At 35.2% G+C, this 21,030-nt stretch overlaps 1 protein-coding gene across 7 annotated transcripts in view; it reads left to right on the plus strand.

Annotated features, from left to right (window-relative positions):
• Window positions 1-21,030, plus strand: part of LOC115219553 (serine/threonine-protein kinase OSR1) — a 249,692-nt gene that overhangs the window by 72,221 nt on the left and 156,441 nt on the right. For all 7 annotated transcript variants that reach the window (XM_036501570.1, XM_029789762.2, XM_029789764.2 and 4 more), the window contains exon 2: window positions 10,240-10,352. In XM_036501570.1, the coding sequence (XP_036357463.1) occupies window positions 10,325-10,352 (28 nt within the window). In that variant the 5' untranslated portion in view covers window positions 10,240-10,324. The remainder of the gene's footprint in view (window positions 1-10,239; window positions 10,353-21,030) is intronic.

The following is a 21,030-nucleotide window of genomic DNA, read 5'->3' on the forward strand; positions in this document are numbered from 1 at the left end:
TAAATCTAAAGTAATCATTTCATCAATAACTGTGTAGAGGTTTGAAAGTTTTATTCTTCAAAAAGCAAAATTTGCCACCTCAATTTATAAAACAACCAGTCACCTTAAAAATTGCATACATTTATCCTTGTTTTGCTTTAGCTTTAGCAGAAGTGAAAGGGTGACACTTGGGGTTTTTTTTTTTTTTGCTTGGTCTCCAAGACTGGTGGAGCAAGAGAGGAAGAGAGAGCAACTCAAAAGTTGTTATAGTACAAAGCATTGCTATTGTGCTGAACACAACTAAAGATACCCAAAAGCCAGAGGGTGATGTTAAACTGGGTATAGTCTATTCACTGGCCTTTGCAGTTTCCCCTGTATCATGTTTCTTTCACAAGGCTTGTGTTGATCTGATTCTATGGTAGAAGACACTTGTAGTCATGTTATTGTGATGTGGACTTCTTGATCATTTTATCACACCTATGTACATCCATACATGCAGGTCTCTATGTATGCTAAACTTCAATCACATTAAATAACTTAAGTGTTTTTATGACATTTCTCTTTCTTACACGCAGCGTTTTTTCTATGGTATATTAATCTACAATTATCTATCAACTTGGCTAAACCTATTTTCCTATTTGTGTGTGTGTCAGTGTTGTTGTGCAGTCTTACTTTACTGTATGAAAGTCCTTATTCATAAATACTTATGTTGGTAGTGGCAGATAAGGCATAATTTTGTTCTTAACCATTGGCACAGATAACACTAATCATCCACCCTGTCCATTTATTTGCTAGGCTTGGCTGCAGGGGAAGTGTATATATGGGTTTGAAGTGAGATAATAAATGAGAGTGAGGAAACAAAGTTGAATCTTTTAAGAAGTAGTCAAGACCCACCTCCTGATGTTTAAAGGGCAGAGGAAATGGGAAGTTATATTTTTTTTATAAAGAATAAAAAAAAAAATCATAAAGGAAATCATTATGTTGCTAGACAATTAAATCTCTTGCTTAGAGACTCAATGAAATGCCTGCAGTAATACTGCTGGCAACACACATGGTCACCCACATCCTTACATGTCATCAATATATGTCCATTTTACTATGCTTGCATGGGTTGGACAGATCTTTTTCAGCATAGTTTTTTGCCATTTGATAGTCTTTTGTGTTACCTTTGTGAGGTTCAACTTCCTGAGATCGGTTTTTCACCTGCCTTCCCATGTTTTCACCTTGCCTTCCCATGTTTTCACCTTGCCTTCCCATGCTTTCACCTTGCCTCCCCATGTTTTCACCTTGTCTTCCCATGTTTTCACCTTATCTTTTCATGTTTTCATTTTGTCTTTCCATATTTTCCTTTTATCTTACTTTGTAAGTGTCTTCCATGTGGATTACTTGCTACTTCATACATACCACATGTCCATGTTGTGTTCTTTCTTGCACACTATATTTAATTTCTCTTGTATCCAATTTTCCTGTCCCTTTTTGTGTGATCATATTCTGCCAGCCTGTGCTTGATTCCATTGCACCTTGCACACTCATCACTTACCTCGATGCACTAAATGGAATATTATTTGCTTGCATTGATGCCTCACCTATTACAGTACCTTATATTACCATCATTGGAGACCAACATATGAAGTTGATACCTTCAACCATCTACTTTCTTGTTGCTTCCCCTTTATATTTTCCAAAAACAGTTGCCAGGTCATCATTAGATTTCACTGTTGAACTATCATATATTTTCTTCTTTTAGTGTTTGGATTACAACCATACTGTAACACATTTTAAGAGTTTTAGTTGATAATATTGACTCTAGTATTTAGTTTTGTATTTTATCTGAAGTGAAAAGTTAATCCTGACTTCAAAAAGGTTAGTAACCTAGCAAGCTACAGGATGTTTGGAGCTAAATTTGCTGATTTTTTTTTTTTTTGGATGGGTGGGTTGGTGGAGAGTTATAGAAACAGTTTGTATTATTGAACAGTGAATGGCATTGGAGAGCATAAAGTTGTAAGCTGAGGACTGGAAGCTGTTTGAATATTGGAAAAGAATTACCTGTATTGCGGTGATTCACAGCAGTTATCAAAGTACCAATATCAAGACTGCTGCTCAGTGCTCTGTGAAAACTGTAAAGGTTGTAAGATATGATTTGGACAGCTGCAATGGAGACTAAGAAACTCTGGTCAGCATGAAAGTGATGATCTTTGAACGTGTCCCCAGTGAGGGTGATGTCATGCACAGGGCCTTAAGCTCAAATCAGACATCTATGTGATGCTGCTGGAAACCATGATCAAACCCTAGCTGTTGAGAGTTGCTGCTGAAAGGCATGTATAATAGCAGGATTTGATTCTTTGCCATATCTCAGAAAAGAGTCAAACATGGTTGTTGTAGGATTTCTACAACTTCACCAACCCCAATTTCTGGCCTTGTAATTTCCCTGATTGTAATCCCATGGATTATTTATGTGTGTGGTGTAATTGAGAAAGACACCAACTGCTCTTCTTGTGACATCAAGGCCGAGCTGGTTGCCAAAGTCAAGGAGATGTCTGAAGATCTTACCAGTATCACTGTGAGAACAAAATGCTCCTGGTTCCAGAACTGCCTTGAAGTTGTCTTGAAGGCTGAAGCTGGTTACTTTGAGTAAACTGTTATCTAGTTGATATTTTTTGATTTTTAAAATACCTTTATTTTTGGATGGGATATCATGTTTTCTTTTCCATTTATGTACTTTTGCTTGATATGTTGTTATGCATGCATATATAGCATAAGTACATGCCTACAAAATTACATGAGTATGTATTTATTTATGCATGCAGGCACACACACATGCACACTTTTGCACAAGTTCATTCCAGCAACAAATTTCACTCATTATATAGGTATATACATACAGTCTAATGGTCTAAACCATCATCATCGTTTAATGTCCATTTTCCGTACTGGCATGGGTTGGACAGTTTGGAGACTGGCAAGCCAGGAGGCTGCACCAGGCTCCAATCTGATCTGGCAATGTTTCTACTGCTGAATGTCCTTCCTAATGCCAAGAATAAATAAATATATTTTATGAGAGGGGCATAACAACAAAAGTATTTATTTTATGGATCCTAGAAGAAAAAAAGTGGATTCTGGCATGATTTGAACTTATAATCTTGTTTGTATAATTAGTTGTTTACATGAACTAAGAATAAGATCATAAATATTTTACTGTTCTAGTGCCCTAGATATTTGGAGTGAGTTTCATGGGTGTTGTATTATTGTTGTAAGAAATAACTTCAGAGGAGTGTAAGTCAATTACATCCTCTTCCTACTCTACTATTATATATATATTTACACACACACACACACATACACAAACAAATGTGTGTAGTGTGTGTATGTAGGTGTCTATCTGTTTGTATCTATGTTTGTGAAAGTATGTGTATATATAAGGTTGAATGAAGCTGCTAGCAGCAGGAAAGTTTGAACCTGCTTAACAACACACTTAATAACGTCATCTATACCAATTTGTGCTTCAGTGCTGTGTTTCTTTTAACTGCAACTACCTATTGGCTTAATTGTGTATGTGTATTACTTTCGGTGCCACCATGGTGTCTATAGATGTATTTGTTTAGAAGTGTAAAGCATTTTGGGAAGTACAATGCACATGCAGGCACGCTTTCTCTCTCTCACTCACTCACTCACTCACACAATACTTAGCAAAAAAAAAAAAAAAGAAAGAAAGAAACCCTGGCACACTCCAGTTTTTTAGAGTCAAATAATAATCTTGATACAATGCTAATAGTAGTGGCTGGTTGCCTTTGTTTATGGTAACCATCTTACTGAAGATTTTCTATCAATCTACTGTGATAAGCTACAATGCATTGGTCCTGTATGTATGTCTCCTCTGCTTCCTCCTCTCCTTCTCTTCTGCTCTCTCCCTGTCCATCCATTTGTTTTTTATTGCTTGCATGGGTTGGGTGGGTCTTCTCTGGAACAATGTCTCATCACCTGTTGTGGTTTTTTTCATCATCTTTGTGAGAGAGGTTTCAGCCTCTGGAGATTAGCTTTCATTGCTTCCTTTCATGTCCTCCTTGGTTCCCTTCTAGTAGCATTACTTTAAATTTCTCTCCTAGATTGTTATCCTTCCTATGCATTGTATATCTGTGCCAGCCCAATCCTCTCTCTACCATATTACATTTGATTCCTCTTGTACCTTATTTTTCTCTCAGCTTGTTTGTGCTCTATCATTCATGCACATTTACACATGTAGCATGCTCTCTGCCCACTTTTTTTTAACCTTCTCATATCCTCTGCATTCAGTGCTCAGGTTTTATTACAATGTAGCATTACACTTCATTCTCAAGAATCATGCAATCTATCCTTTAGTAGGAGAGAGCATTTTTTCCTGTTATGTACAGTTCCCCAAAGTTTTTTCATCCCATTCTTAGGCTCTTGTACTTTCAGAATGTCATTCTTTTCTTTTAATTTGGTCACTTAGGTAATAAAAACTATCAACTACTTCCAGGGTACTCTCTGAGCATTTGAAAGAATTTGTAGGTACTCTTACTGCAAATTACTACTGAGTATTTACTACAAGTCAAGTCTTTCTTCTTCATCCTACTTGTAACCACATTGTATTTCTTGTGTGCTCACATTTTATAATGTGTGTTTCTTATGAAATTCCTTATTACTCCTTTTCTGTATATCAAGCATGGAGTCTTTAGTAGAGACTTGTCTTGTGTCTTAAACTTTTTGCCTTTGCTGGGTTTACTTTTAGAGGTTTCAATTCTGGATTTGGCTTCACATTTGGAATTGCTTCTCTTGTTCTTCAACAGATTTGGATATGAGAACTTGGTCATTTGTAGGTAGAAGTTCCTATGAACAGATGGTCTTTTGATAAAAACCCACTTGAAACTACCTCTGGCTTTGTAGTACAAATGTCTTTTTTTCAAAAGTTCTGTATTAAAATCTTCTGTCACAATTTATGTTCCTAATTCAAGCTTAATGATAACTAAGTTATTTTACTTAATTCTTTGTTATATTTAAAATTAATTGAAAGAAACACAGAGCATCTCAACAGAAATATGATAATAAAGGGGTTAAACTTTTCATGTACAGTCTATGAAAGCATAATAAACAGAAAGCAGCTAAGAACTGAGCTCTGATGAACATTTATCTGCATACCTGATTCCTTATTCAACTCATTACTAATGCTCACTTTGTTGATAGCACATCTGTACATGATGTGCACAACTCACAAAAGATATCCATGTACACCTTGTTTTCCTAGCATCACAAGACTCAAGAGCATGCTCTTCAAAGGCCTTCTAGTCAGTAAATACTTGGCATAGTGGTTTGTTACTAAGTGGGCGTAGGTTGTATCCCATTCTGAGTTGCATTTTCTCTAACCTAATTTTCTTCCTAATTAATTGTGCTATAACTATTTGTCACTTTCAATAACATGTTCCATCAGTTTGATGCCTCTGTAGTTGCTTCTTTCGAGAGCATTGCCTTTGTCCTTGTAATTGTTGATGATGATGATGATGATGATACTGCCAATCAGTCATTGGATCAGATCACTTTGTATACTGCCTGCTATGCAAGTAACTAGTGCATGTCCTACTTCACTGGAAATTTTCAGTATCTCAGTATCCTTGATGGATGGGTTGCTGTTGCTGTCACCTTCTTAATGACCTTTTCAGTTGTGTAGCTGTCAACTCAGTTGTTGGTCTCTTTTGAGTTTCTTATCCTCATTCAACAACTTCTTGTAATAGTATTTCCATACTTCTCATCATTCAGTTAGTGTAAATATTCCACTATCATTACATACACTGTTTTTCACCAATGACATCTTTATTCATACTGATCCATTACTTTGCAATCTGAAACTTTTCACCTTTGATTCTCATGTTGCCATACTTTTGGCAAAACTCTTTCTGCGCCTCTCCTTGCTATGTATACTTGACGTAGATATCAAATATAGTCAATTTCTCTTCATGTATATGTAATTCCTCTTCTATCTACCATGAATGGTTCCTTTCTCTTCCTTTTGTTTTGTTCTGAGCTTTCTGATTCTAGCCACCGTACCAGTCCAACATATCACTGCCCATTTAGCTAGGATTTTACTTTAATCCATGAATCTAGTGTGTGGTTTGCACCAGGTTGTCTCTTAAAAACTTGGTTGTCCCATGGAAACTTGCAGTCATTTTGTATATTATAGGCCTCTTACTCTAATCCATGTGTTATTAGCCCATTATATTTCATCTTTATTTCTAATCTAACCCATTCTGATGCAGACCATCACTAGCACCCTAATCCTAGTGACCTATTGAAATTGAAGTAGTTGTGTTATCTTCATTTCTTGACTTTGTCACATAATTTTGTGTTTGTCTGTGTGTGGTTATTTGGCCACCTAGAAATAACAACCAAATCTTCCTTAAACCATACCTTAGTGTCTTAGAAAAGAACCAACACATTGAATAATGTTCTGAGTGCACTGTACTTGAGAAAAAAACTGAGATTGTCATGGCTGGCATGCCTTTGTTCATAAGTCTGTTAAATTTGGGGTTGACCCGGGGCAAAACAAAACAAAATAAATTCATCAGTTTGAAATTTTTGTTTTAAAAGCACTCCTTACACTTAAAGAATTGAAAGACCCTAAAAAATAGAGAGTAGTCTTAAACAGATTGGCAAATTCATATTTGAATATTGTTTCTTTATTATGGATAATTTAACTTTTTTTTTTATAATTAGAAAATTCCCTTGTGAGAAGAACCAGTTCTTTATATTTAAATAAACTGAAGGACTAATTTTGTTCAAGTATAGATGATCAATTGCCACCAGTATTTTCTTAACATATTAAAAAAATTTTTTTTTTTTGGAAATTCAGGATGTTGTTAAGTTCACGCAAGCTATAATTCCTCTGGAGAAAAATACACATGTGAATTGTGTATTGATATTTTATGCGCTGTGTGATTGAGACAAAGCAAAGCCAAGGACAGTGTGTTGACTTAAAGAAGTAGGTTATTAGAAAATTAAGCTGGTATTTGGTAATATCACTTTATGTTTTCAGGGAATCATTAGTTTGTTTTTTATTACTGCTATCAAGCAGTTCATAGCCATTTCTAAGGTTATTTTATTTTTGTATTTTTTTTTTCATTATCTATCACTTGTCTTTGCCTCTCACCTCTTCCTGTCTTTCCCTCTTTCTCTTATATAAGATACACTCCACCCCTCTCTCTTTACAGTGATAATCCTGTCTCAGTAGTTTTTTGAAACAAAATGTATTTCCTTTTCTTATTTAGTATTTCTTTTACTACTGAATTAACCTGATTTTGTTAAATTCATAAATTTTCTCTTTTAATGTGTTGATGTTTTAATAACTGAAGAATTACAGTGTTAGACTTTGAACACTTACACATGTATATGGCTGAGTGGTTAAGATGTTCACATGGGAACTACATGGCATAAAGTTTCTTCCCCACTTTGTGGCATTGTTGACTGATGTCGTCTGTGGCTACGAGCTGGCCAATGCCTTGTGACTGAATTAGTAGATGGAAACTATAAAGAAGCACATGTGCACATGCGTTCCTTCTTGCCTTGACATCTGTATACTGATCAAAAACAGTCATTGTTCATACAAATGGTGTATATTTGATGGAAATATATCTGGTCAGTGAGCTGTTTGAAGCGTTAAGAGAAATATTAATCTTGTCTTGAAACTTGAGGGTTGCTGACAGGAAGAATGTCGGGCTAGAGAAAATCTGCCACAAGTTATGTCTGGCTCATGCAAGCATGGTAAAGTGGTTGTTAAAATGCTGATGACATTGATGATGATTGTGATACACACACATGCACTCAATTGACTGTAGACTATATTTTGGTATGTGAGCATATATAAACAAATGAGAGACTAAATAAATTAGAAACAGACAAATATTTTGGTATATTACTAAATGAATAACTGGATGTTTTTGGAAATCCTAAGAATAATTTTCTGTATCTATGTCTACCTTGTTACTCTCACTTTGTGTGCCTGTTTCTCTCTTTCTCTGCCTGTCTGTCTCTTTCCCAAAGAAAGTATGTCTTTATAAAATTACTTAGTAATTGTTTCCCGAGATATCAGAACACTTTACTGGATTACAATCTCTCTTTCAGCCCCATGTGCTCCTTACACAAATGCACATGTAAATATGCACATGCATGTGCTTATGGTTGCCCACTGAAAATCCATAGTGGATCATCTTTCCCTTCATCCTAATCCTTGTTGTACAACTTCAGTTACAGACAGGACATGTAAGTGTTTAGTTGGAAGAGCCAATTCTAATGTTATGTGCAATGCTTCTATGCCTGTTTCTTATGGTAGAATTGAGAGTGTGTCATTTTCTTTCATCATTGGGAATACCCAAATGAGTGGCAAACAGTGAAGTACTTTTGAAGGATTGAAGCGGTTTCTTTTCAAAGTGATCTTCACTTGGCCATTGTACAGTTGACCAAGAAGCAGATAGCTATAGAAGATCCTATGGGAGAGGTGATGGAACAAACAAGATAAGTCTACTGCATTTTTGAACCATCTCAGTTGATGTATATAATATGGGTTCTTTGGTGTTAGTTCAGCAGAAGATTTTTTTGTGCACATAATCCTATCCTGGAAGTAGTATTAAAGACATTCAGGCTCTTAATGTGTTTGCTGCATGGGATCTATGTCTTGCACTCATACAGTGTATAAGAATTAGGGTATGGTGGTTGAGATGGTTGTGTAGAAAATCTTTCTTTCTGGGCCTTTCAAAGTATGTGGAGGCCTACCTGAGGTGGTTGAGAACTTCATCAAGTATGTAGTTGGAAATGATACTGTCATAGTTTCTTAATTGAATGAGTATGACTAGTTGTTGGTGTTGAGTTGACAAAAGTGGGCAGGTAGGTGAATTGTGCCAGTGTACCATTGACAATTTTTTTTGTTAAGTTATGATTACCTGTAGGGCTTCCAAAGTGTAAGTTATATGAGTAGTCATCAGCATACTGTAACTCAGTGATCTGTTCAGATTTGAGCATACAACTGCCCACAGCAATTGTATGTTGAAAAGATTTCTGTCAAGTTTGAAGTTAATAGTGGCCAAACACATACACACAGATCACATGCACTCACACGCTCACATATGTATGTCATGTGTGTATACATACACATTCATACATACACATAGCCTCTCATCAATTTCATTGGCCTTAAATGGTCTTGGTTACTGCCTTGTCACCTGACTAAAAGATAAAAAAAATACATGCTTATATATTTATATAATCATTTCCCTCTATCTCTACCTGTGGTAGAATGCACACCATCATTAAAATTGTTGCCTCCATTTATGTTATGGTATATTGGAAAGGGTGTGTGATTCTTGACTCTGGAAATCTTAAGTGCATAGAACCATCAAATAATGGTCATGTATCTGCATGTACTTTAGCACCAGGTAATCAGATTGAATGGACTCTCAATCAGAAGTCTATTTGTTTGATCACCTTTTCAATTTTCTTTTGCCAGGTGTTCAATGTCATTTGTGTGTTTAGTTTGACAGATTGTTTCAGATAATTTGAAGCTAGATCTTTTCTACTCCAGTTTATTTTCTTTAGTTAAAGAAAAAATGGTAATTTGTGTGTGTATGTGGGCAAATGTCTTCTACTCTAGCCTGGGGCTAGCCAAAACCTTACAAGCAGATTTGGTAGATGGAAACTGAAAGAAGCCTGGTGTGTATATGTGTGTCTCATGGTAGTTGCAAATGAAGGCCACTGTCATACAAGCTGTGTTATTCATTTCCAATATTCTGTGAAAACATATCTGGCCATGGGGAAATATTACCTTGCTTGGAAAGAGGTGAGGGTTGGCAAAAAGGAAGGGCATTCGGTCATAGAAAATCTGACTTGAATAAACTCTCTCTGACCCATGCAAGCATTGGAAAAGTTAGGAATTAATGATGGTGATGAAGATAATGACATGAGAGAGAGAGAGATAGGGTGATAAGTAAGTACAGTAGTGATATAGTGGTTTGTTTTTAGTACTGATATATATATAGTCCAGCTATCTTAGCCAATGAAAGTTAAGTGATGAGATATCAATTGTTAAAAAAATTTCAGTCAGTTCCATACAATGTCATAACTGCCATTAAGTATGGAGATTTCTCACAATGATATGAAATTGAGGTTTTTTTTTTTTTTTATTACCTTTCCTTAAATAACTTTTCAAGGTTAACTCTCATTCTACATTTCACTTTATTTTCTCTCCTTGTTCAATTTTTTCAGGTGCAGGAGCTACTGCAGTGGTGCAAGCCGCGTATTGCCGCCCCAGGAATGAAAAGATTGCCATCAAACGTATCAATTTAGAAAAATGCAATACATCTTTAGAAGAATTGCTGGTATGTGTATTTCTTTATTGTAAAAACTTTATTTTTCTGTCATGGAAAAAAAAAACAACCCATAAAACAAAAGACCCTGCAAACACAAGCCTGCACACATTAAAGAGTAATGTTCCTCTGAATGAGAACATGACTTCACTAGTTATGTTTGAAAAATAGCAGTTGGGTCACAGTGTGCGTGAGGCCAAGGAGCTGACCCACCAACCCATTGCCCATTAAGTGCTGAGTTCAAATGTTATGCAATTATTGTATTATTTTTATGCTCTTTATTCAGCCTGCAACTTCTCATAAATATTTATGGCTAAGTAAAAATTTGTTTACATTTTGCCTGGTGTGTTCAATGACACGCACACACACATGCACACAGAGAGAGAGAGAGAGACAGTGGAGGTGGAGAGTATCGGCTAAGATTTGTACTACTACTACAACAATATAGTTATATGTTGTAGTATATTTGTATTATCTAAAAACCTTCTGCTTAGTGCTTTAATAATTAATTAGCTGTCAGCTAAGCGCTATTTCAGTAAAGTCCTTTATAACCGGGACTATATATACAATTTCTTTGTCAACAGAAGACAACTCACCTTCTGAAGAACTGTCCCAAGTGCCACCAAAACGGTTCAGATTGATGGCCTTTTTCTACCTGCTTAGTGATTGTGTAGGTATTTGTCTACATCTACATGATGCGTTCGATTACATGCACGTGCACACACACTGTCAACTAAGACTTATAGATACTGTAGATGTATACTCTATAGTATATTATATTATTAAATAATTAGGACAACCAGTTGTAAAAATACTTACTCCAACAATTTGTAAACAGCTTAAGTTGCAAAAACGTACTCCACCCATGCTAGAATTGAAATAAAATTATTTGTATTTATAGACATGTTTACATTTTATATTTAAATTCATCTATCAACAATTTATATCAAACCTTCTGGGTTTATTAACTATTATAGGCTGTAGCCTATTTTAGGGTGATTTATATAGATATCTGGCCGACTTAATGCCATTAAACTGGAGCTAGATGTTGAGATTTCTTAATTCCTCTTGAAGTATTCAGAAACCTTTACTTGTATCAATTTCAAAATATATTTTGTTGCTAAATTTTAGTGGTGGAATTGGTTGACTAAAGAACCCTATCTTATTGGTATAACTACTGTAGCACTCCACGTTCCAGACTTCAGTTACTACTGAGACCAGGTTAGCTTTTTGTGTGTGTGTGTGTGGGGGGGGGCTGATGAAAGAACACATAATACAAGGTTTTGTAATGTAGTTGTATAGTCCAAGTGTACTCTAATATGACAATGGCCTAAGTATTTTCAAATGGTATTATGGCTAAATTGCAAAGCTGGATATTTTTTGACCTCAATGCTAGAAAACTTAAGATCATTGAGATATTTATCCTAATTAAAGGAGAAAAAAATAAAGAATAAAAAAAAAGTACTCAGTACACTCAATAGAGATTATTATTTTTTCAGAGCTGAAGCTTAGTTGTCTTAGCTAACAAAAACAAAAAAAAAAAAAGTCTATTCTTACTTTACACGTGGATGTATGGGAGTACAAGGGGAATTATAACTCAGCTTTGGTAACATATATTCTGATACAGAAACATTCTAACCTAAAAAAAGCAATATATATATATATATATATATATATATATATATATATATATATATATATATATATATATATATATATATATATATATATAATATATATATATATATATATATATATACACACACACACACACACATATATATGGTATAAAGGAAAAACATAAGAAAAGTGATTCAAATTCTAAAAAAAAAAAAAAAAACTGATGCAAAACCAAATCATTGAATTGATTCACTGTGAAAGTAATGTTGCAAAGCAGGATCAAGCCAAAATAATTTTGAGTACAAAGGGTGTTTTTTTTTGTTATGGGTATGGAATATGATTGGTGGATATGTCTCTTTAGCAAAGTTGTATCCCCAAAACTACTTCTCTTTAGGAACAGAAAATGCTTCAGTTTTGAACAATTAATGACATTTTACAAAGCTCAAATGAGTCACACTCTAGAAAACAGCTCCCATACACTTGGTGTTGAGGATAAAGCTGCTACTACCCATACAAACACCCAAAACTACTTTCAAAAGAAAGCCACATATCTGATTGACATGGAATCATTGACCAATACATTTTAATTTTTTGCTTAGAGATGCACTGTCTCCTCACATTTGTTTTTCTACCACTACTACAATGGCTACTGCTTCTTGGTGCTTGGTGGTTGCTTACCACCTTCAGCCAAACCCACCTGAAACATCTTTCCTTTGTTCTCTTCAGCTTAGCTTAAATTCACCTCCCCACATACTAGAAAAAAAGAAAATAAACAAACAAAAACAAAAGTTGATTTCCATTCATTTCTAACATACTCACTTGTCTATAAATTTAGTAGGAAGGGCTTAGTCAATTATATCCATTCTGCATTGTCTATATTTTTCAAAACTTTTGATCAGCTGATCTTATTGTAGTTAGCTTCTCTGTTTTTTAGCTTGAAACAAAACATTTAATTTGATAATCTCAGTTAACTGAAGATTTCCTGCGTGTTCTATCAGTTTAAGTATGCAGAACACCCCAGAGTTATTTTCTTTCAGCTATATTCTTGATCCCTGTAAATTGACTGGTATTTCTCTTATCCACCCCTGAAGCTTAAAAGGCAACATTTGAACTCAGAATGTAATTAGTTGTAACTAAATACTAACTATATATTTTGCTTGGTAAGTAAAATTGACCTAAGTAAAATTAATAAAATATTGAATCTGGATCATAGACTTAGCAGTTGCCCACATCACTTCAAAGTGGTTTCTTTTGACATATCAACACCAGTTTTGCTAAAGAAATCAACCTATTATTTTATTGATTCTGGGAAGATGTAATTCAAAGCTCAGTGGGTTAGTAAACAACTACTCTAAGACATTGTTCAATAAACCACTATATTTGCCAGTAATAATTATAATAATAATATCTTTGGCTCAAAGCCATAAATTTACATGAAAGGAATTAAGTCCAATACTTGATTGTTACTTATTTTATTGAGCCAGAAGGCATGCAAAACATTTAGGTTTGAATTTAGATTGCAGAGCGATTTAGGTCTGAATTTAGATTGCAGAACAACAAACTAAATGTTAGAAGGTGTTTTATTAGTTGGGTGTTCTACTGCTTAATAATTACTTCTGATGTAGCCATGGCCATGTGATTAAGAAGTTTGCTTCAGTGAAACTGAATTGGATTCTAGCCTTATAGGAATATCTACTGGGATAGTCTGTTCTTTATTTCATCCTGTGATTTTTTTACCTGTAAGTTGGGCCATAAAACAAGCCAATCTTGAATCCTACATAGAGAGAAAGGAAAGACTTAAATTGTATACTGCAAATGGTTTCCCACTTGAGAGCCACCTCAGTATTGTCAAACAGTTTTGCAAGGACACTGAGACGTTGTTTTGATTAGAATAATGTGAGGCAGATTGAAAGTAAAATAGAGGAGAGGATTTGGAATTCATGCAAGATAATAGAAGAGTTGGACAACTTTGCATTCTACAAAAACTTGAGCATCAATGAAGGTAAAACTGACAGTGAAAGCTGTCTGAAATAATAAAGCAAAATGACTAGTTTGATGATCAAAAAGATTTTGATTATTTTCCTTTCATTAACATGAATGCAATTTGTGCCATGAACTTATTTGCAATGCCAACCATAACTCAGCTCTTTGATACCGAACTAGATATATTGAGTTTCCACAGACTGTATTACTAGACATCTACTTGTCAGTAAGCAATGCATCAAGGTAATTATTTAATGTTGCCCCCTCCATATTTCCAACTTACAAAAAGACCTGCTATGTGACCTTGTTGCTAAATGTGCAGTAACAAAATGCTTACAAGGAATTGGATTAGAGTAAACCTTAAAGCAGTAACAACAGCAGACATCTCGATGGTACATAACTCATCTTTGCTGAACAGTGAAAAAGCTAAGGTCAGTCAGTGTTTTGACATTTTGGACCCCCCCCCCCCCACCACCACCACAATGACAAATGTCTTTCTGATGATATCGACTGAGGTAGAAATGTGTTCACAACTGTCCTCTTATCTCCAGACAATAAGCCCTTTTCCTTAATCACACCAACTTGGGAAAATTTGTTTATTCTTGAGATTATCTCCCCTTCTGATATGTGGCTGGTCTTAATTGCTATTTGATAATTATGACATTTTCTCTAGAGGCAGAAATGATTTTAATAAATTAAAAATTTATGTTGTATGGTATTTGATGTACCTGTATTTGTCTATGTTGTTCAAATATATGCCTCTGACCTCTCTGAGTTATTTCTCTTAGCTCATTTTGTTCCATATGCATGCATGTATGTATATATGAATGTATGCATTCATGCATGCATGCACATATGCATCCACCCACTCACCCATATATGCATGCATGCATCCATTCCTCATCTAGATATAGAAATTTGGCTTCAATGGGGAACATAACGGCATGCTGAATAGATGAACAGGCCCTCACTGCTGAATTAATTGAAAGGAATATCTATATCTTCTACAAATAGATGACAAATGTCTCCTTTGTGGTTTATTTTCTGAAACAATACACGACATTATATTAGGATGTCCTGAGATCCTTTTGAGTTTTGGGCCTCACAGAGGCAATGTCTGAGACCTTTGGCATTATGTCGTGCTTGGGAAGACCCATCAAACCGAGCAAAATCACAGATGTGACAGATACTGGTGTCATGGAAATTGGCACCCATGTCAGTGGAACGTAAAAGCACCTCGGTGTCACACAAATGGCACCCATGACAGTGGCACGTAAAAGCACCCATTATATTATTGGAGTGGTTGGTGTTAGGAAGGGCATCCAACTATAGAAAACTATACCAAATCAGACTGGAGTCTGGTGCAGCCTTCCAGTGTGCCAGCCTGGTCAAACTGTCCAACCCATGCCAGTATGGACAATGGACTTTAAATGATGATGCCCTAACTTCAACAAAATAGTAATGTATTAAAGGTGCATCACTTGAAAATGATATGGAAAGACAACAAATAGAATGAGTTTTATTAATGAAATCAAATCCCTGTTGACCCTTAATACCATCCATATTTCATAATGTATGTCAAAGCATGTACTGACATAAAAGTTTGAGAGTTACTGAATTGAAATGCTACCTGTGGTTGTTCTAAGTATATAACTTAAGTATATAGCATATCAAAGCGATGAAACTTCATACTCTGTTTTGGTAAACATTTGATCTATTGTCAAATACAAACATAACCCGAGGCTGACAGGCCCAGAGTAACGACCTTGAATGACATATTTACCAAGAATAAGTAAATGGAGAATGCGAAGGTTATGGTGATCTGGGTTGATTACATAACGGGATGGACTTGAGTTCCGCTTGGCAAATCCAAAGCTTTTATTAAGGATCAAGAATGCATGTAATAAAAAAAAAAAAAAAGCAAACATTGCATCAACTGATGTAGTGTCTTAAAGAAATGTAGGTTATTTTGAAATGAGGAAAATGATTAAAAATAAATGAATAAATAAAAATATTAGTTTGTGGAAGATAAGGATAAGAAACTATGCCCATGCCTTTTAGTGGCTCTTTTAGTAGTATTATTTCTATAGTTCATGTTCAGATAGAACATTTGCAGGGAAAATATTAGATGTGGATTATTTGTTAGTTTTCTTTCTTTTTTTTTTTATTTTACTGTCAACACTTCCATAGCTAATAATGATGTAATTGACAAATGATCAATTATATTCTTGAATAAAGTTAGTTGCTCTTTTCTGGCAAAGTTGACTTTTATTAGCTTCTGGTAAATAAGAGTTCTTGCAGTGAATCTGCAAACAATTATGAACTTTTCTTTGCTGTCCCTGCTATATGAATGTTAATCTTGCTGTTGGTAGATATAGAAGGAACTGTTCCACAATCACGTTCACATCCAATATGTAAAATGCAGGCATTAACAAATTTTCTTATCGTTTACACATTACAATAATCATTTTAATAATCCTTTTTTACTGTAGGCACAAGGCCTGAAATTTGTGGGGAGGGGACTAGTTGATTACATCAACTCCAGTGTTTCACTGGTACTTAATTTATCAACCCCAAAAGAGGCAAAGTTGACCTCAGTGGAATTTGAATTCAGAAAGTAGCAACAGATGAAATTCTATTAAGCATTTCACCCAGTGTGCTAACAATCCTGCCAGCCTGCTGCCTTATTAAACCTTTTAATAGTAACCTGATTGAGACTTCTCCTGGTTCAATGATACAAACTTCCTGTTTTAAAGTTAAAACTTTCCATTAAATTTCCAAACAGCAGCTTAATAATGACAGTTATTTTACTAAATTATTATTTTCAAAATTGTTTGAATCAAAGACTGTACCAGAAATATGAAAACAAAAGGGTGTGGACATCTTTCAGTATTGGTTTCAAATTTTGACATGAGGCCGGCAGATTTTTTTGGGAGGGGCCAAGTTGATTAAATCAACCCCAGTACTCAACTGGTACTTATTTTATTGACCCCCAAAAGGATGAAAGGTAAAGACCACCCTAGTGGAATTTGAACTTGGAGCACAAAGATGGACAAAATACTGCTAAGAGCATTTTGCTTGGTGTTTTAACGATTCTGTCAGCTTACCACTTTAAGGACGTTTTTCAATATTAATTTGTATTCTTTTTTCTCTGAAAGTAGGCGAATTGGCAGTTAGGGATATTGGGTTCTTAATACTAAAGTTGTGGTTTTGAATCCTGGACTGGGAGGCATGTGTCTTTGAACAAGGCACTTCATTTCATATTTTTGGTCCACTCAGAGCTATCACATCCTAGAGATGGAGGGCTAAGAGAGTTTCTCTATCTGCTTGTCTCTACATGATCAGTCACCTAAAGCAGTTAATAAACTCATGGTATAAGCTATGAAGTCACCCTCAATTCTAAGAGGTGGCAATTGTGAATATTTTTACCCTAGACATTACTAAACTTAAAAAAAAAAAAAAAGGGTGGGGGCTGGAGGATCTTTGCATTTCAATGTCAGTCAAATCTTTTGGTGTAAGTGCATTTCTTTAAATGGAATCCTTGACACATACTACTAAATATTGGTTTTAGAGATAATAATTACCATTATAGAATATATATTGAAGGGGCATGACTCAGTGGTTAGAGCGTTGGTGCACAATCATGAGTTTAGTTCCTGGACTGGGCTGTGTTGTGTTCTTGAGCAAGACACTTTATTTCACATTGCTCTAGTTCACTCAGCTGTAGAAATGAGTTGCAACATCACTAATACCAAGCTGTATTGGCGTATGCTTTTCTCTTGGCTAACATCGGTGGTGTGGAGCGGGCAGGCTGGTATGCATGGGAGACTGCTGCTGGTCTTCCATAATCATCCATGCTTCAGAGGGAAACTTTCTAGGTGCAATCCCATGGTCCCTTTTTTTTAGAATATATATTGACCGTAATAACGTAGGATTTCAACATAAGCTAATGTGATCTCTAACAATTTCATCCAAATTTCCCAAAATATAATCCAGATTAAGTAAATAGTGTTAATATTTATTAGGCAATTATTCTTCCTGTGACAATAACATATGAAGATTATTAATTAATTAGATGATAATTATTGCTTCTTTGATTGTAAGGTTAACAACTAAGTACAACTGAATGCCAGATCATACATGGTTCTTAATTATATATTTGTTATATGAGGCTTGGTGATTCTGAGATTGTTGAGCTGGGATATTGGCTTCATAGTTACAATTTCAAACTTTGTTACAATCATTGTATGACTACTTTAGCAGTTGGCTTGCCTTCAGTCTGCTTAGATAAAGGTAACTTAAAAACTCTACTCCTTATAATGGGATGAGCCAGATGGTTTTGCATATTTATCTTTTGCTTCTTTCACTCTTTGAAACTCAGCCATGAAGCGTCTAGTACCTACCCTTAAGCCTGGTACTTATTTGATCAGTCTCTTTTTGGTGAACTGTAAAGTTATGAAAATGTAAACAAACCAACTTGTCAAGCAGTGGTGGAGGACAAACAAATACACCCCCTCCATACACATATATACATAACAGGCTTCTTTCGGTTTCTTTCTGCCAAATCCATTCACAAGACTTTGGTTGACCTGGGGAAGATACTTGCCCAAGTTGCTGTGCATTGGGGTCTGAACTCAAGATCACATAGTTGAGAAGCAAGTTTTTTACCACACAGCCATGCTGGCACCTATTTAGTAACATTTTTTAAAATGATTTATAAAAAAGCCTTTTGGCTGGAATAGAATTCAAAATCATATGGGGAATTCATCTGCAATCTGCAATATATCATGGGTGTTGTCATGTAATTCTGTAGAAAAATGTCTAACTCTGTGTTAGCATTGACTGTGATGTACTTTCCTTGACTTCGCTTTACTGTTGGTAAACTACTGCCTGGCATGCTGAGACATGTTCTCTAGCTGATTATTTAAATAGACTTGTTTATTTTTCATGTACACTTAGGTGTGTGTGTGTATATATATATATATATATACACATACATACATACATACATACACATTCATCCATGTGCATGTACACTTATGCAAATGTAATGTATGTGTGCATGCATGTGTGTGTGCGTGTGCGTGCATCAGTGCATAAAAATACAAAAACAGCAGCATGACAATTGCGATAAAGCTCACTTAAATAAATAGAACATTATATACGTATTGTTGGTAGCAATATATTCATTGGGATAAGTATTTTTAGTTTTGTATCCCTTGATTTTGTTTACTGATGTATATCTCTATATAACTCAAGATTGCTAGTTTCTTAAAAAATATATAGTTGCTTACAACAATAGTTACCATAAAATATATGAGGCGAACTTTACATTATGGAGTGGAATGTACAATTTCCTTTAAGTCAGACTGTCTTGTAGCCTCAGCAGACAAAATGGAAAAGCTGTTACCCTGGAGAATGGCGAGGAAGATTTGCTGGAACAGCCACTCAGACTTATGGGGCTTGCACTTGTGAACAGCCATCTCTGCCCTGATCTCTCTTGTTTTTGTATTAGTACAACTTGTGGGAACAGTTGTTCACAAGGTTTTGAATTTAAGGGAAGTATTTAACAGTTTGCCATACACTCAGGGATCATGTTGTTGCATCCTTTTAGATCTAACCCTCCCACCACTCCCTGTTTCTTTCCCACCAAAGTTTTTCTGGGAAGTGTTAATCCCACTAATAGTGGGTGGGTCTGCTAAATTCAGTGTCATTGTACAAGAAAAAAAAAAGAGGGGAAAAAGAGAAGTGTTGAAGCATGGTTACTGTTTGGTGACTGAATCCAGTAAAAGAATATCTTTCATTTGGATTGGCAGAATCATTAGAGTGTTAGGAAAAATGTTTTATTTGATTTCTTTCACATCTCCGTGTTTAGAGTTCAAATCCTGCTGAGCTCAGCTTTGCTTTTTTATCCTTGTGGGGTTGATAAAATAAAATACCAGTCAAGAATGGGGATCAATGTAATGAACTGATTCTCTCCACCAAAACTGCTGGCTTTGTGTTTAACCCTATAGCATCTAAACTGGTCACATCCAGCTACACTATTCTACCAGCTTAATGGTCAAACTAGCCAGATCTGGTATGTCACACCTACCTTACAATGTCATTCTAAAATTAAACAGTCATATCATCAAAATCTCAGAGCTACAAAGTAATGTATGATTAACTAAAATCCTCTTACATATACCCTACAATGTTATTCTAAAACTAAACCATCACATCATTGAAATCTCAGGGCTATAAGTCGAATGATTAATTCAAAGCAATATGAACTAATAAGCATTACATTTGACAGGGTGACCTGAATGCTAAAGGGTTAAATTAGAACTAGTTACTAAAGGAGTACTTTTCTGTTTGTTGAGGGAGTCATTTCTCAACAGAATGGAGTACAACTTTATATTGTCAACTTACTGTAGAAAATAAACAGTTGCAGGAACATGGAGAAAATGAAGGGATGGAAAGGACTGGAAATACTGGAAGTGACTATTAGAATCAAATTTTGTAGTTATTAGGATGGGACTTTATGAGGAATATAGGCTGAAAGATAAAGATTGCAAACTGCTAGAATAATTGTGAATATGAGTTCAGATGTTAATACTAGCACTGTGCTTGTACCATGAGTATTGTATTTAATTGTTTAAGCAAAATATAATTTATATAACTGATATTTAATAGTTAAGTAGTAAGTGAATGGAACTCTTGTTGGTTTTGATGATGAAAATTCAAGTTGTGTGATTTATGGAACTTCTTTTGCCAGTCCAAATAAGACATTCTTTTATTTGGATTTAGTGCATGGCTTAGTGGTTAGAGTGTTGAACTCACAATTCTAAGATTGTGATTTTGGAGCAAAACACTTCATTTCACATTGCTCCAGTCCATCCAGTCGGCAAAAATAAGTATTCCTGCAACAGACCAGCATCTCATGCAGGTGGTGGTGGGTATATATGCTACATAATCCAGGAAACCAGCCCTATGAGTCTATATGGCTCTGGAAGGAGCTTTCTACTTTCTTTTTATTGTTTTATTGAGTTCAGTTACTGAATGGAAGCCATGCTGGAGTTTACCACTTCCTTTTGTTTTTGTACTT

The sequence above is a fragment of the Octopus sinensis genome, linkage group LG1 (genome assembly GCF_006345805.1).
Source record: "Octopus sinensis linkage group LG1, ASM634580v1, whole genome shotgun sequence".
In the NCBI taxonomy this organism is placed as follows: Eukaryota; Metazoa; Mollusca; class Cephalopoda; order Octopoda; family Octopodidae; genus Octopus; species Octopus sinensis.